At 38.8% G+C, this 18,900-nt stretch overlaps 1 protein-coding gene across 6 annotated transcripts in view; it reads left to right on the top strand.

The window, feature by feature from the left end:
• DCC (DCC netrin 1 receptor) overlaps positions 1–18,900 on the top strand; it is a 1,130,593-nt gene that overhangs the window by 795,362 nt on the left and 316,331 nt on the right. For all 6 annotated transcript variants that reach the window (XM_058277746.1, XM_058277743.2, XM_058277744.2 and 3 more), the window contains exon 8: positions 8,015–8,171. In XM_058277746.1, the coding sequence (XP_058133729.1) occupies positions 8,015–8,171 (157 nt within the window). The remainder of the gene's footprint in view (positions 1–8,014; positions 8,172–18,900) is intronic.

The raw sequence follows: 18,900 nt of genomic DNA on the forward strand, positions 1-18,900 counted from the left end.
TGGACTAAGGCTAAAATGAAACCTGAAGAAAGAGCCCAGCTCAGTTCAGCAAAGCAGTTAGGGGAGGTATTCTAATCCAGGAAGGAACACACGAATGTAGCAGAGGTGAGAGTGTGAGGTCTTCATAGAAGTGAACAATATTCAGTATAGAAAGCTGCAAAGTAGCAACAAACCAAGTCTGCAAAGAGAGCCCTTGGAAACTTCTCAATCCTACATCCCCACCCTTGGAGATACTCAACTGGATCCTTTCTCAGGCCTACTTCTGCCCAAGACAACTGAGAAACCAGAGTGATATGGGAGGAGAAGATTTGGGGTGGTATATCTTGATGGAGAGAGAGGCACTGGCAGGGAAAACTACAAAGCTGCCTTTCCTTCCTGGAATTTGGAAACTGATTGAATAGCCCTTCACACAATTCTTTGTACCTAGTAACCCCTCAATGAATATTGAATGGATTATTGTTCGGATGCATAAATTGATTTTACTAAAGAAAGTCCATGAAATGAGTGATTCTAATCCATAGCACTATGACAATGACAGTTTATCAATATTATGAATTGTATATGCTTCTTGGAATAGCAATAATTATTGCTATCGAGAGAAAGTGTTCTGAGTTCTAAACTACCAAACCAAAAATTTAGACTGCTATTCATTTTTTAGAGATGGTCCCACGCTCTTTAATTGTTTTGCATGTATATGTTTTACGACCTCAGATTATTTCCCTATTCTTTGAGGAAAAATTCCAAGTCTTACAAAAAATCATACCTTCATGCCTGATAGAAGGAGCTTGTTGGACATTTAATAAATATTGGCTATTCATTGAAATGACTATACCCCAAAAATTCTTTGAAGTAAATATTAAAATTTAATAATGAGATCTCACAGAGTACAATAACTTCCACTTATTATTAATTTAAAATGAAAAAAGGCTTAAATTACTATTTTTTAAAATCCTTGTTTCTTAGCTTCACTGAAGTTCCTAATGCACAAGCGCAAAAGTCATGATTCCTTGAATTTTGAAAATGATGTGAGATTTTAGAAAACAATGCTATTCTTGGTAGTTTTCAGTCATGCACAAACTTTTTGGTAAGTTTGTCGAAATACTTTATGAATTCTTTAATCTTTAACACAAAATTTAGATTTTACTCAGTGTCTCCATTTAGATATTAAAACGCTAGAATTTGGTGCCAAGGGAGCAACAACAAGAAAAAGGCAAAAGGAAAAATTAGAGGTTTTTGCCCTTAGGAGATGTAAATATTCCTATCATTTCATTAATGATATCTCTTTATATTGTATTTTTTTTAAGATTTTATTTATTTATCCCCCCTCCCTTGCCACTTGCTTGCTGTCTGCTCTCTGTTCACTCGCTGCACATTCTTCTGTGTTGGCTTGTCTCCCTTTGATGCATCATCTTGCTGCGCTAGCTCTCCACGGGTGCAGGCTGTCAGCTTTTTGTGGGTGTGGGCCAGCTTGTCTTCACAAGGAGGCCCTGGGAAGCGAACCCAGGGCCTCCCATATGGTAGACGGGAGTGCAATCGGTTGAGCCATATCCACTTCCTAACACTGTATTTTATTTTAATTAAATCTTTAAGTTAGTAAGGTGATGCAGTTAATAAAGTGGCTAGTTGATCTGGTGGCCACATTTACAATTTTTAGTTAGCAGTGTGGGAAGTGAAAAGTTAAAGCGTGACAGAGAATTAAGCTTATTGGTTTGTCTGATGTTTAATGCAAATTAAATATTTGTGAATTGTTATGAATGCATTTCATCATCTTTCATGTGCCCTTAGGGAATAGAGGTTGTACACTGTTAATAAGCTCAGAGAAAAATTAGTGGCCATAAACACTATATATTAAAGATCCAAAAGCATAAGAGTCTCTAGTAATTAGAGGGATTGTGGCTTTATGGAAAAATAACCTAATAATATAGTTGTTACCAAGGCTATTGTACTGGACACAATCAAAGTGTGTGTTTTGTTGTTGTTGTTTTGTTTCAAAACTGTCCATTCTTTGGGTTTTCATTGTCTTCAGAAATAATCTCCTTATTTTGAATTTTGCTCTGATAATATTTTTTAAAGGTGGTCTAGAAAAAAATACTATGTTGGGAATATGTTGGTGTAGTGTGGCAATTTCCTCTCTTCTTCTCCATGACAATAGATAAAGAAGCTGTAGCCATGGCAACAGTAATGGGCCAGGGAGATTAGAGCCAGGCTGGAGATTAGGCCTCTAGGAGCAAAGGAAAGAAGTCCTGATTGGTTCCTTATTGAGACCTCATTTGGAAACAAGTTCCTGTTGAGAAAAGGCATGGAGGATTAGTAAGAGCAAAATGAATACCCCTGTATAAAGTAGGACGCCATTCCTTTGTTAAAGATGTGTCCCTTCCTTTGACTATAATGACACTTTAAATTGAGGTAAAGAGTCCTTGATTAATTCTATTCTGAGCTTTATCCCTGCATCTGAGTCTAGACCTGCTTGGGGAGAATTCTGGAAGGAGGAGCATCTGCATGACACTGCCCTCACTCTTCTTCTTGCTGTCTTCTTGGCAACTCCTGAATGGGTAGGGGAGCCCATTCATTTTTTATAATGACGCCACATGAGTGAGGTGCTTGTGGGAGAAAGGGGCTTGAAAACTCCCCTCCTCTTTCTTTGAAATTTATTTTTCTGACTTATTGAAAATTCTCAAAAGGTTTCTCCAAGTCATTATTGATCGTATTTTTTTCTCTTTTATAAAAATCTTTTGGAAAACAAATCTTATAAGGTTCCCATTTCTTGAAACAGGTACACATTTTGAGTAATGTGCTGCTATCTATGATTTCATATTAGCCTACTGATAAGGGAAGGTTTGTTAATTTCTAAAGAATAAGTTAATAGAAATGCAAATGTTTGGTCAAATGGTATGAATAGTTTTCATTTTAAAGGATTATTCCAAACTGATTTCTAAAAAGGTTGTACTGCAACAAATTTGAACTGACAGTGTGTGAGAGGGCTGCACCATGGCCAAAACTAGACACTGGCATCCTTTAAAATCTTGCTACTCTGATAGATGGCTTTGGATTTTTTTTTAAGATTTATTATTTATTTATTTATATCCCACTCTCCTTGTGGCTTGCTTGCTGTTTGCTCTCTGTGTCCATTAACTGCTGCACGTTCTTCTGTGTTTGCTTGTCTCGCTTTGTTGTGTCATCTTGCTGCACCAACTTTCTGCGGGCACGGGCCGTCAGCTCTCCATGGGCACAGGCCAGCTTGCCTTCACAAGAAGGCCCTGGGATGCAAACCCAGGGCCTCTCATATGGTAGATGGGAGCCCAATTGACTGAGCCACAGCTGCTTCCCAATTGCTTTGGATTTTATTTCAATTTGCATTTCTTTTATTATTTTTCAGATGCAACCCTATTTTCTAATAAGGTCATTCCTTGTATTACTGATTTTAGGTATTCTTTTTATATTATATATATATAAACCATTTTTATATATTTTGCAATTGTGTTGGGTCAGGGAAGTCTTTCCAGGGGAAACAGTGTCTAAACAAAGTCCTTAAGGGACAGTTGCTGTGTGAAGGGCTAGTAGGAAATTTCAAGTAGTTCTGTATGAATAGAGGATGTTGAATATAAGCATCACAAAGCAAGGACCTCTCCACAAGCTCCAGGAGGGTAATGGCTTGTTCTGCTATTCTCTACCCCCTCCTCTAGGCCTAGAACAAGGGATGGCACATGACAGATGGTCTAGAAATATTTTCTCAATGAGTAGAGCTAGCGAATGCCTCTTACTGTAGACACCGACAAACCTCTGCCCAAAGGCTTTTATTCTGACCAACAGAGCAAATGACTCATCCATAGACAGAACACTTAGGGTTTTTAAACATTTGTGAGCAAAACAGCAAATAATCCATTTTAGACATTTTCTTATTACATACGTATGTATTGTAGTGTGTGTGTGTTTGTGTGTGTGTGCATTTGTGTCCAGGAGGGTCAGTGCTCCTGGAATCATTCTCAACCAAGGGAGGAGGGGGAATGAGTAGATAATGTCCCACTTGCTGGTCCCAGGGTTACGGTAACTCTGAGGCATGTCCTATACTGACTCCCAGAGTTCCCAATTGAGGTTGTGTGCCAGGTTCCCACAGGGAAAGCCAGCTAGATAACTCACTGTTTACAGGCTTCTTTCCCATCCATTTTCACTTCCTAACTCCCCAGCGATGTTTTCTGGGATCAACTTCCAAATAAAGTATTTGTGCTTAAACTCCTTTCTTAGGATGTGTATGGGGGAATCCAAACCAAGACAAGTGGTAATCAGGAGCCATGCCAGTGTGCATTTTAAGTTTGGAGGTTGCCTTAAGGAAAGCAGTAGAGAATGAAGATAAAAAGCTGAAGAGCGGTATGGCCAGATATGTACTTTAATAAGCTTATTCAGGCTGCTTGGAGAAGAATAACTTTGAGGAAGGTGAGTAAAAAGGAAGGTAGATAGGTGAACTGAAGGACAGTTGTGGTAACTGTGGTGAGAGAGTTGTCTGGATATATCAATGACAGTGGGAAAAAGTAGCATGTGCAAATGTCGATCAGGAGAGACATCTCAAGAGATGCCAGCCCACTCCAGTAAAGGTGTGGTGTCACCAGCAGAAGCATGACTCACACAGCACAGGATGGAACAATGTTTAACCCAAATGGAGAAGAGACAGAGCAAGGTCAGCCTCTCCAGTGGATGTGGGTTCTCCATAGCTAGTGGATCTTGATCCTTGGCTGCAGCAGGGAGAAGTTCTATGAGTGGCACCCTGCTTTTGCGTCCATGTGCTGCCGCAGTGGAGGAACCATGCAGGGTGTGATGTCCCACCAGGGTGTGAGCTGGATGTCATAAAACTTGCCCACCAGAGTTAGACTGTATCCAGTGATAGTTTACACAAGCTCAGGACATGAGGGGAAGGAATGTACCCATAGCCCCCTTTCCTCCCAGGGAATTACATTTTATCCTCCCAGGCCAACACATCTGGTCCTGAGAAGTGGATGTACTTGTGGGTGCCAGGGAATGGCTATGCTAGAACTGTCGCCTGTCACAGAAGATTTACAAGATACTAAGGAAAGGGAATATTGAATGTTGGGAGTGTGGAGGGTCAGAAATAGAGGACGCATTTCAGGTTTCTGGGCTGTCCAGTTGAGAGGGCAATGTAGACACACACAGAGAAAGACAGAGGAGAAGCAGGTGCAGGGGCCCGGAGAGGCACTTCAGCTTGCTTGCTGAGCTGTCTAAAGTATATGCAAGTAAAGATTTTTGTCAAGAAGCTTAATATCACCCTTATTTTTGAGAGAAGTGGTGCTTGTCCAGGCATCAATCTATCCTTTACCCTTACCACTCAGACATAAAAAATTGACTAACTCGCTGTCAGTTTTCCATTTATTTCAAATGCTATGTTGATTAGGAAAGCAAGAGGAAATTTTATCTACAAAGAAGTAGTCTAAGAATCTATTGGAGCCAGAAATAACTTCACAAGCTTTCTGCAATTCTTTATACCTCTCTTTTTCTGTGTTGCTGGGCTATGTTCTAAATTGATAATATTCCTGGAACCACTGGAAAATGAGGTATTCCCTCCAATGGACTTTCCCAACTAATAGGAGTTTACTCCACAGCAGGAAATCCAACTCAGTCAGCTTCTGTAGATGTGAATACAAGAATGAAGACTAACTTTGAAAAGATCTAGAGAAATTGCCTTACAAAAGCCAGTTTGAAGAATAAATGTGGGCATATGGGTGGGACTAGAAATCACCTTTCAAGATGAAACAAATATTCTGTGGACTTGGGGACTGGAGCTAAAAGGAAGAAAACAGAGGTATCCATCAAAGATGAATTATGAATTTACACACACACCCTCCACATTGCACGCATGCATATTTAATGGAAAATTCCTAAAACAGATTGTAAATCCCTCAAAGGTTTGAAAAACTAAAGTATTCCGTTTGTGGATAATTCAGTGTTACACTCTGTGAATAGCAATTGTTAAACTGCCGCTGATACAGTGATACTCTATGAGCATGATATAATCGTATATTTTTATGTCTTGTAGAATTTTTGTCATCTCTTTTTACCTGTAGGTAGCCCATGAGAACTGTCTCTACTTTTTGTTACCCTCTGTCAACTTTTAACTCGCTGCTTTTAATTTACTGTGGACTTAGAAATTACATAAACAAGTTATTGCAAATTCTGCTTAGCACAGTGTAAACAGGCTGAGTGGAATAAGGTTTTGTAATAACTGCTAGATTACCTGAGGCATTTTTTGATTCATGTAAGTCCATGGCTGTTATTAGACTGTTGGGGTTTCTATTAGTTTGATTTTCAAATTAGAGATTTATTGAACTCCTTGTCAATTTATATATACCTGTTTGGGCTGTATCTTTTCTCCTATGAAACAAATTTTAGCTATGACATCAGTTTTTTTCAATTTTTTTAAAGGATTCCTTTTTACTTTTTTTATCCCACCCCTGCCTACCTCCACCCCCACCCCCCACCCACAGGTGGCTCTCTTGTCTCTTGGTTCATTGTTTATTGCTCATTTGTCTGCTCAGTTATTTTGCTCATTGTCTGCTCATTGTCCTCTCATTTCTTTTGAAGGAGGCTCTGGGAACTGAACTTGGGACCTCCCATGTGGAAGGTGGACATAAAACTGCTTGACGCACATCTGTGCCCTGCTCATTTTTGTTTTTGCTCACTGTCTGCTTATTATTTGCTCATTGTCTCACTCATTGTCTGCGTGTTTTTTGGTCATGTCTGCTCGTTATTTTTTTCTCATTGTCTGCTCATTGTTTTTCCTCAATATCTGCTCATTGTTCACTTGTTTGCTTGTCTTCTTTAGGAGGCACCAGAAACTGAATCCAGGACCTCCCTTGTTGGAGGTGGGTGGTCAACTGCCTGAGCCACAGCCACTCCCTGAAATCAGTTTTTAAAATAATCAAGTTAGTTCTAGCTATTCTAAAAAGTATAAGGGAAAGGAAATTATAATATGTGTGGGTGTGGTTTTTTTTTTCAGGTAACAGATGACCTCCCTCTATTAAAGTTGTATGATCACATTGTTTTTTTTAAAGCAAAAACAAAGACTTTGCAAACTTCTATTAGATATGATTCTGTTCTTAGTTCTTTCTTTTTCTTTTTTTCGGGAGGTACCAGGGATTGAACCACTGAGCTACACTTGCCCCTCTCTTAGCTCTTCTTTTGATTCCTGAAAAAGCTGATAGGTTATCTTTGACAGAATAGTTTCTCGAACTTTAATTTCATAATCAAGATATCTCTTGTTTATTTTCTGTATTAAAATTCCTTACTTCAAACATAGTCATTCATTTACTCATGTAGTCAAGCCCTGCCTCACTCCAGAAAGGATTCAGGGAAATAAATTATTAAATACTTTAAAATAATTTGGTAATACCTTTTTTTTTTTTTAAGGCAGTACAGGGATTGAATTTAGGACTTCATACTTGGGAAGCAGGTGCTCAACCACTGAGCTACATATGCTCCCCAATTTTGTAGTGCCTTAACATCACTTACACACACCTTGTTTTTAAAGGCATTTCTTACTCATTTGAAGCCATGAGAAGTATAATCCCTTCATAATATTGGATCATTTATACTTTACATTATCCACACTTACAAAAGAAGGTCTTTCTGAAAGTCATGTACTTACTAAAATTCCACATTACCCAATTTCTTTCCCTGTTTCTTGCCCACACGGAGCATTATTCTTATCATAATGGACCCTAAGAATACTAGAAACTGGAAAAAATATGCAGTAGAATCATATATGTTAATAATTAGCCACCAGTTTTAAAAACACAAATTCTAGCATCTATTGTAATTTGGTTACCTTTTATTTTTTTCTTAGTTAAACTATCAAACATTTTTTATTCCATTTATTGCTTGTTTGTTCTCCTTTTAGAACCAATGTGACTGTGACACAAGTATGTCTCCTAATGGGTCCGTTTGCCTTCCTCCACGCTGTCCTACTGGAACACCAACACCCTGACAACCTGTTTTCCTTCCTTCTTAGCTGTCCCAAGCTCCAGTGTCCTTCCATCTGCTCCAAGAGATGTGGTCCCTGTCTTGGTTTCCAGTCGGTTTGTCCGTCTCAGCTGGCGCCCACCTGCAGAAGCAAAAGGAAACATTCAAACCTTTACAGTCTTTTTCTCCAGAGAAGGGGACAACAGGTAGGTACAACCAATAAGTCCAGCCTAATCCACCACTCTTTAAACATATGCCATGGGGTAATGACAGTGGGAGATCTTGAGCAGGTACTTTGGAGACTTCTACTCTATGTTTTTGACTCATTTACTCATTGCTGAGTGGGAAGCTCTATTACATTTTTTAAAAACAGAATTATTTATAGAATCAAGTCAAATCATTTATATAAACTTCTGTGAAAAAGACAAGAATGGAAAACAAATAAACTTTTTTATTTCCTTGATTTTCAAAGTAATAAGCCAAGAACAGAATTAGTCTGCATATTGATAGAAGAGAGTATAAAAAAGCCACTGCGGCTAGATTATAATCCCAACTGTATCACTGATACCATGTAATCTCAGGAAAACTACATAATTTCTCTGAGCCTCCCTGACTTCCTTGTGTTTCCTAATACCAGGGATCATACTCTCTCAAGCAATTTGTAATTTCTGTTCAGTCTGCCTAGAACTCTCCTGCCTTCGGAGATCCAAGTGAATCATCCCCAGCTCGCACTAAACCTTGGCAGAAATCCCATCTTCTCATGGTACCTTCTATACCCTTTCTTGTCTAAAAATTTTAAAGCTTTTTTTTTACCTTTTAGTTATTAATTTTGTTTACTGAATCCTATCCCTCCTCCACCAGAGCCTGGCTTCATGTCTTATATGAAGGCAGGAGTGTTTTCACCCCTCTATTCACTGAGCTATTGCCCACACCCAGAGCAAAGCCCAGCACATAGTAGACACTTACTAAATATTTGTTGAATTGAAGTCTTGAGTTAAATGTCACTTACTCTGGGGAACTTCACACAGTCTCTCAGGTCAGAATTCATCAATTTCTCCTTTATCCTCTCATGCCCTTTTATTATATCATGATTATGGCATTTTTCATCTTATGTCCTCTTTTATATTTGGTTGCACATGTGTGAATTTTCCTCCCTAATTATTGAGACTGGGTCTTATTCATAATTCCATGCCTCAGTGTCTGGTGCCCTGCTTTGTGTAGACTTTTGCTGATTGTGACCAATATGATAAAGATGTCAGAGAGACAGAGGTTATACTCTTCATAGATTTTCCTTAACCAATAAAATCAATTGTGCTGCTGAGGAAGATGAGTAAGCTGAAGACAATCCAATAAAAACTTTTTTACTGACAAAAAAATTAAAAGGTGACATTGAAATTTGATTGAAATATCTGCTTTCGTTTTGCGCATTTTGATTTTTATCGAGAACAAATATATGCCATATGGCTCTGGGTGGTTAGCTGTGATGCTGTTTGCTCATGTAGGTTTATTTAGCTCCTTAACACTGTAGCTTTTTAAAAGGTACTGGCTTTAACATTTGCCTCAGATTAGCAATGACTGTGTCAGGACAGCAAATTACTCTGGCTCAGATTATCATTAATTCTGATGGTTAATGGTGTCAATAGTGCACGGACCATAGCTGACATTTTTATTCAGCCCCTCGTGGTGCCTTTATTTCCTGAGTCATAGAGCAGCATAAATTCCAGAACCGGAAAGCCAAGATCCACAGTGAATCAGTTGCTTCACAAATATCCAGCTATCCCTGCTTGCACTTTATAATCGTTAGAACTGAAAGGAATCTTTGGGATTATACTCCACCCTCCTGCTACTTAAATATCGAGAAGCTGATTCCTAGGGTAGGGCCAGTTCCATGCATAAGGCCACAGCGTTCGCATTAGTAACAGTAAACATGCATTGAACACTTGCTGTGCCAGGCATCAGGCTAAGCATTTTATAAAAAATATCTTTCTTAATCCTCACAAGAAAACATCATCCAGATGAGACTTAAAGGAAAAATTTAGGGTGCCATGATATGGCCAGTAAGTGGTAGAGCCAGGATTTCAATGTGGGTCTGATATCAAAGCAGTTCTTAGTCCCTCCACTACCTTGCTCCTAACATAGTGGATTAATCAGGGACAGAACTAAGGTTTTTTGATTTTTATATAATTATGACATGCACTTTTTCCATATTTTTCTTCACAATAATTTTCTGACTTCTTGCCTAACTAGATTTGCATCTTTTATTTACCATTAATAAAACACAGAACTTTTTACATACGCACAGAACATCAGCTCTCCCCTTCAATGATCTAAAATTACTTATGGTGTGTGACACAGTATAGCTGAAAGTTTGAGGCCATGTGACTTTGGAACTGAATAGAATGGCTTTGAATCCTGACTCATCAATTTTACCAGCTATGTGACATTGAGCCAATTACATAAACTCCTGACACCTCCATTTCCTCATTTGCAATAATAATAGTGTCTAATATGTAAGGTTGTGATAAATATTAAATAAAATTAGGAGAAAGGACCTAAAACACTTGCTCTTTTTCTAGTATATTGAAAACACTCATTTCTTCTTAGCTGGTGCCATGTGCAAAACTTTGGGTGGGCTGGAAACTAAAGTGAGTGAAATATAGATGCTTCCCAAATAATATTTAGAGAGGATTTTCTTGCTTTTACCAACATTAGCCCATTTGATTCTTGGATGAGGTGAGTTTGATGATCTCCATTTTACAGATGCACATGACTCACTTTATTCGGAGAGTTTAAAAAAAAAAAACTTCCTATAAAGCTACACAATTAATGACTATTAGACCAGGTTTTAAATGTAATGTTTCTAGTCCAGGATCTCTTTGCTGTGCTATACCAAGTAAAAGATGTTTCCTAAAAGAGAGATGTGTAAGGTACTCTGGGAGTTCAGGTGAAAGAATTAGAACACTCTTATGAGCATTACTCAATTGAATCCTCACAATAACCCTGTGAGGTAGGCAGATAAAGGACTGGTATCTTTATTTTGCAAATAAAACAGCAAAAGCTCCAAGAGAGCCCCTGACTTGCTCAAGGTCACACACCTATTTTGTGGCAGAAAAAGGCCTAACAGTATTTTCTAACTTGTAGCACTGCATGCTTTGCACTGCTTTATGCTGTCTCCAAAAACCTCTGCTCACTGCTCAGCTTTTAATGATTGACATGGGGATTCGTTTTAAAATTCATTGCGCATTACATTTTCAACATGGTGTTTACATATTCCTTCCCTGCTCCTCCGAGTTGAGGACTATGCAGCTGATGAAGCTTGTTATTCATGAAGGAAGTATATTGTGATGGAAAAAGAATGAGACTCAGAATCCAGAACGCCACATTCTGGCCCTGGCTTAATGCTTGGCAAAGTTACTGTGCCTCTCCGAGTCTCACCCTGCCTCTCTGTAAAATGTAAGACCTGGCCCCTTCTACTCAAAATGGCATTGCATCATCTAATGAAAGGATATAATAGTGGTTTCATTTGTCCAATGGACTCCACGTATTCTGAAAAGTAAAACATGCCATCTCTAAATGCCATGTATAAATAATTCATTATTCATTAATTCATCAAATGTTGGAGGTGAGTTGACTGTTTGCCAGGCTCTGTGTTGGGGATAGTGGCGGACCCAACAGTCTATCTGTTAGCAGTTCAGTCACCTTAGGAAGATTGTACCACTGATGAATGTAAAACTGCATGCTGAGTTAGGAGATCTGAAGGAAAGGAGCATGCTTCTATGAGCGGATTTAAAAATGTGTGCATGGTGTCCATGCCATAATCTGATTTGTATTTTGGAAAGATGACTGAAGCTGGAAAGTAGAAATTAGATTGGAGCTGGGTAGGAGCTAGGAAGCCATTTAGCTGGGACTGTTATAGACATGCAGGCAAGAGATGATGGTGGCCCCAGCCAAGGGAATGGCAGTAGAGATGGAATGATGGAGACAGATTCAAGAAATATTTAGAAGGCAACATCAACAGGGCTAGGTGATGGACAGGACCTTAACTGTGAGGAAGAGGGGAGTGTCAGGGATCAGTCCTAGGTTTCTGGTTTATTTATATGGAGAGATGGTGGTACCATTCACTGTGGTTAGGATGGAAAAGATGTAGGTTTGGGAATGAAGATCATAAATTCAGTTTCAGACATGTTACATTTGACATACCTTTACATATTCAAATGATCATATTGAACAGACTGTCAAAAATAGGAATCCAGACTTCAGAGGAGAAGTTTGGAACAGAGATGTATATCAGGAATCAGCCAGTCTGTAGATAGAAACTGTAGCTAGCAGAGAAGATGGTCCATCTCAAGAAAACAGAATGAGAGAATGTGAGGAGGACGCCGAACTGAGTCATATTTATTACAGGGGGAAAGCTGAAACTAAAAAAGAGAAATCAATTGAAACTGAAATCTTTCCCCCCAAAAGACTTGTTATGTAACCAGTGTGTTGGTTATGTACTAGATGTTGAAACAGAGATTATATTTTAAGGCATGACACCTACCTGCTCCTAGGCTTTTTAACAATTCAAGGAAAAGCAGAATATTTAATCAAAATTGAGTGGAAATACCACTGACCAAGGTGAATGAGTTCTATTCTCCATTTTGCTTAATCTGGTGGCAAATCAACTCTCAATCTGCTTTCTCTCTAAGATAGAACTGATTCCAAAGTCTATGGTTCCAGAATATTTAGGAACAGGTTGCAGCAATTGCTGTCACTTTGATCTACTCCAGTACACATTGTAATCCAGTAAACACAATGCTACAGTTTTGACATTTTCTCATGGTTACTCCATTCTTGTGATCACTAAATAAATAAAAATGAGAGAAGTGGAAACAAAGAGGATGCTGACAACTTTCCATTAAAAAAAAAAACAAAACAAAAGGACAACCAGCAAGATGGCAGCAGAGTAAGGAGCTCCTAGAGTCAGCTCCTGCTACAGGGCAGTTAGTAAACACCCAGACCTCTCTGGAGCTAGCTGAAGTACCTGTTTGGGGGCTCCAGGAGACCAGAAGAGCATCCTGCAACATCCATGAAGGAATGGAAGGAGGAGACTGCCCATCTGCAGAGAAAATTCATAAGTAGAGCACTCCATGCCACAGAGGCTGGTACCCTTCCTCCACTGGAGGCACAAGCTGCTTCAGAGGCTGTTCTGTGGTTATAACTGAAATCTTAAATTCCCAAAAACAGAGGAGGAAGAGACAATTGGGCACCAACTTCAGTTACTAATGAGAAAATTCAGCAGACTAAAGTATAATCCTAAGAACAGCTAAAGTTTGAAACTGTCCAAGTCAGAAAGAGGCTGGTAGCTGCCATCTTAACTCTGTGCCTGGCACAAGGGGAAGCAGGGTGGACTGAAAATCCCAGTGCTGGTGGAGACCAGCATCTTTCCATCCAGGTCAGATTGTAACTCTAGCCTAGGCCCAACCCCACCTCTGGCAGGGAGGAAGATAGGGGGACCTGCGCCAGTCTCTCTGGGAAATTACTGGCCAACCCACAGAGGCAAGTAAATATTCTACTTTGGCAGCATAAGCCACCCCAGGAGCTATTCCGTGACTGGAATTGGAAGCTCCATTTCCCAAAAACAGGGGAGGAAGAGATGGTTGGCCACCAATTTCAGCTACTGAATAGTAGACTGGGCTGGCTATTGTATACCCTAGGAATAGCTATGGTGTGAATCTGTCCAAGTTGGAAGAAGGCCACAGCTGCCATTTCAACTCCACCCCAAGCATGAGGGGAAGCCCAGCTGATCAAAAATCACAGTGACCATAGGAACCAGTTTCTTTAACCCAAATTGGCCTGCAGCCCCAGCCTAGGCTTCAGATCCACCTCTGGCAGGGAGGAGGCTTGCAGGCCCTGCACCAGCCTATCCAGGTAACTGCAGATACCTTTGACTAGCACAGACTAAAAAATCAGAAGTCTACCAGGGCAACTGTGGTCATCTTGGATCCACTCTACATAGATTGCTGCCACACCACAGCTCCATTCCCACCCCAGGCAGGAGAGAAAGGGTCATGAAGCTCCATCACTCTCTAGACAACTACAGTCTAGGCCTGTACAACTTGGATTACTCCACACAGCTGTGACTCTGTCCCTACCCCTGGCAAAGGAGAAAGTTGGGAGAAGCTCCATCAGTCCTTGAGATAATAAGGGCAGCTTGAGCCTCCACAGCTTATAACACCAACTACTTCCTTTACTCCTACTGCACAACCAGCAAGAGAGAAAGGACAGGAAGCCCTAAACTGAAGAGAAAAGCTACACCCAGAATAGAAACTCTAGTAAGCCAGGTGCCAAGACACCAACAAAAAATTACAATCCACACCAAGAAACAGGAAGCTATGGCCCAGTTAAAGGAAGAAGATAAGCCTCCAGATGACATAAAGGAGTTGAGACAACTAATCATTGATGTTCAAACAAATCTTCTTAATAAATTCAATGAGATGTCTAGAGAGATTAAGGACATTAAGAAGATACTAGATGAGCACAAGAAAGAATTTGAAAGCATACATAGAAAAATAGCAGATCTTATGGGAATTAAAGGTGCAATAAATGAAATTTTAAAAAATTTGGAATCATATAATTAGCCAATTTGAGGAGGCAGAAGAAAGGATTGGTGAGCTTGAAGAAATGGCCTCTGAAAGTGAACATACAAAAGAACAGATGAAGAAAAGAATGGAAAAAAAATTGAATAAGGTCTCAGAGAACTAAATGACAGCAAAAGATGTGTGAACATATGTGTCATGGCTGTCCCACAAGGAGAATAGAAGGGAAATGGGGCAGAAGGCATATTTGAAGAAATAATGGTAGAAAATTTCCCAACCCTGTTGAAGGACATAGATATCCATGTCCAAGAAGCACAACATACTCCCATCCAAAAAAATCTGAATAGACCAACTCTGAGACACATACTAATCAGAATGTCAAATGCCAAAGACAAAGAGTGAATTCTGAGAACAGCAAGAGAAAAGCAAGGCATAATATATAAAGGATACCTAATAAGATTAAGTGCTAATTTCTCACCAGGGACCATGGAGTCAAGAAGACAGTGGTATGATATAGTTAAGATACTATAGGAGAAAAACTTCCAGCCAAGAATCTTATATCCAGCAAAATTGTCTTTCAAAAATGAAGGTGAGATTAGAACATTCACAGATAAACAGAAACTGAGATAATTTCTAATCAAGAGACCAGATTTTTGGGAAATGCTAGAGTGTGCTAGATCCTGAAAAGAAAATACAGGAGAGAAAAGCCTGGAAGAGAGTATAGAAATGAAGATTATATTAATAAAAATAACTGTGTCAAAAGAGTGGTAAAAATCAAATATAACAGATAAAACTCAAATAGGAATAAACTTAACCAATGATATAAAGCACTTATATTCAGAAAACTGCAACTCAATGCTAAAAGAAATAAAAAAAGGCCTAAATAATTGGAAAAACATCCATGCTCAGGGATTGGAAGACTAAATATCATTAGGATGTCAATTCTACTCAAATTGATATACAGATTCAATACAATCCCGATAAAAATTCCACTAGCATTTTTTTAATGAAAACATAATTATCAAATTTATTTGGAAGGGTAAGGAGCCCTGAATAGTCAGAAACATTTTAAAAAAGAAAAGCGAACCCTCATCTCCAGACTTTAAATCATATCACCCAGCTATAGTGGTGAAAGACAACATGGTACTGGCATAAAGACAGACACAAAGACCAATGGCACCAAACTGATGGTTCAGAAACAGACCCTCACATGTATGGTCAAGTGATTTTTCACTAGCCTTTCAAACCCACACAGCTCAGGCAGAACAGTCCTTTCAACAAATGGTGCTGAAAGAACTGGACACCCATAGTCATAAGAAAGAAAGAGGACCCCTATCTCACACCTTATCCAAAAACTCAAAATGGATCAATAACCTAAAAATGAAAGCAAGAACCATAAAGCATCTAGAAGAAATGGTAGGAAAATACCTTCAAGACCTGTGGTAGGTGGTGGATTCTTAAAGGAGATAAGAGGAGGACTAAGATGGACTATTCATTTTTAATGTATGTAGAAGTTTTAATTAGCTTTACTGTAAAAGTGTGTAAGTGGAAATGTATAGAGTGGATGGTAACACATAATGAGTAACAGCTAGTTTATAAAGGGGGATGTGCTGAAAATAGTAGTCTTTTCTATCATTGCAGAAAATACAAATGCCAATGAACAGAATGCTAGAGAATAATCTAGGAACTGAATAGCACAGTAAACCAAAAGGTGGTTTAGAATTTTACTTGATGGTACAGATGCAAGAGTGTCCTTTGTGTGCATCACTACTACAGGGTGGTGGGAACGTGGAAAAGCATGGGAAAAATACAACTGGAGTGACCTACAGACTGTGGTTAGCAGTAACAATATAATATTCTTGTATCTATGCCAAAGATGTACTGTGTTGATAATGGGGCAGTATGGAAAATGTGTGCCAAATGTACACTATGGATGTAGTAACAAATCAGATGATATTATCTGTAAAAAATGTTCCACCACAGTGTGGTGTGTTGATAGAAGAGTGTTGTTTGGGAATTCTGTACATGTGCATGATTGTTTTATAAGTTTACAACTTTTGTCATAAAAAATATATTTTAAAAAATGTTAGTAAGGTGGGTTGGAGGGAAAATACACCCAATGTAAGATAAGGACTATAATTAGTAGTAAAATTTTGACAATTTTCTTTCATTATTTGTAACAATTGTCTCACAACAATGCAAGGTGTTGATGGAGGGTTGATGTATGGGATCACTGTATGATGTTATACATGTTTGCTTTGTAAGTTCACAACTTTTACTATACACTTATTATTTATGTATGTTCATATATAAATGATATAAAGATAATAATAGGTTGGGTTGGGGAAAAATACTTTGACTAGTAATATTTTGACAATGTTCTTTAATCATTAGTTAAAAATGTTTAAAAACAATGCAAGGTATTGGTGGTAGGGTGAGTTATGAGAATCTTGTATGGTGTTATATATGTTTGTTTTGTAAATTCACAACTATTATTATACACTTACTGTTTATGTATGCCTATGTGTGAGTGATATGCTTCAATAAATTAAAAACAAAACAAAATTCCTCACAAAGAACCATTAATTTAACTTCTTCCTTCAAGCAACTAAGTATTTCATGCTTCAAGACAAGAGGCAAGAGGCTATGTATTTACTTAAAATGTTTGTTAGACACTTGTTAGAAATGATCCCACAGAGAAACAGGGTTATACTTAATCTGTAAATTCTGTTACTTCTTAAATGTAAAGACAAAAGCGCAGAATTAGCTCAAGCTTAGTTAGGTGATTTTCTGTCCCAAGAAATGATATTTGGGTAGAAAGTCTTCTTAGAATAGTTTCCAATCACTCCATTTTCAAATAGTGAAACTGGGACTTAGAAAAACGAACTGGTATCTGAAGGCCACCCAACTAAATCAGTATGAAATCTTTAGCAGGATTCAGCACTCCAGATGAAGATTTTATGCAAGGATTCTAAGAGATTTTTTGCATTTACTTATGCATTTGTTAAAAACTTGTGAGCACCAGTGACACAGCCATTCTTTATACTCAGTGGGTATATATCCTGAGTGTGAAGGAAATATGACAGGAGATGGTTTCTCTTCCAAAATAGCTCCCATTTGAGTCAAAGAGACAGATGTGCCCATGAATACAATGTAATACATGCTACAACAGATATATAAACCAATAACAAGAGAGAGCATTTAATACTGCTGGAGACATAGGGTTGATGATGGGAAAACCTCACCAAGGAGATTACATTGGAATTAGATTTGAAAAATGAATGTACTTTTACCAAACTAAAAAGAAAGGGTGTGTCAGGAGAAGTTGACTCTTAGCTAAATGAAACCAACCCAGACAAACAAAAGGCAGAGTAAGAAAAAGTAGAGGGGCTGGGGAGGTGTGGGGTGTTGTGTAGTGGGGTTCCTCCCTCAGGGTAAGATGGGAAAGGTTTTGGTTAAATTGAGAAAGTGTGGATCTTGGGAGAAGGAGTTGAAATTTTATTTACTATGGAATGGCAGCCATCCAAGTTTAGGGCATGGAGCTGACATGATGGTTTATGTATTTTAGAAGCTTATCTCTGTCAAGAGAAGAAAGAAAGAATTGGGAAGACTGGTGACAAGGAACTAAGAAAAGCTATGATTATAAGGCAATAGGTTGAATTGTAAACTACAGTAGAGGCCAGTTCCAGGCAGTGAAGAACACAGACTAAGCAGAGTTACTTCTCAATGCAACTTTTACAAGGATGCATTTTTTGCCCTCGAGTTTGGCTTCATGCCTCAAAATTTATCAGCACTAAAAGGTTTACACTGACTAATGTCAGGAAAGCAGCGCCTTATTGTTATTGGGTCAAAATGTATGGTTTGCTCTTTTTTTAGAATTTAAGCAGCTATTTTCTAGGAAATCTTACCCAGGTAACCCCAAAAACCTAACTCTGCAAGTTCCAAGAAAGGAATGCTCTTATTAAATAAATCTTCAATATGTGGTCACCCTGTGAAAGATCCAATAGTACAAATCTACAGACTTTTTGGTCAGGAGGAGGAGTCTGATTTTGTATATTTGATACTCTGTGTAGATTTTTTCTTATATTTTATTTATTTATTTATTTATTTCTCTCCCCTCCCCTCCCCCACCCCGGTTGTCTATTCTCTGTGTTTATTTGCTGCGTCCTCTTCTTTGTCCGCTTCTGTTGTTGTCAGCGGCATGTGAATCTGTGTTTCTTTTTGTTGCGTCATCTTGTTGTGTCAGCTCTCCGTGTGGGCGGCGCCATTCCCGGGCAGGCTGCACTTTCTTTTGCGCTGGGCAGCTCTACTTATGGGGCGCACTCCTTGTGCGTGGGGCTCCCCTTCACAGGGGATA

The sequence above is a fragment of the Dasypus novemcinctus genome, chromosome 16 (assembly GCF_030445035.2).
Source record: "Dasypus novemcinctus isolate mDasNov1 chromosome 16, mDasNov1.1.hap2, whole genome shotgun sequence".
In the NCBI taxonomy this organism is placed as follows: domain Eukaryota; kingdom Metazoa; phylum Chordata; class Mammalia; order Cingulata; family Dasypodidae; genus Dasypus; species Dasypus novemcinctus.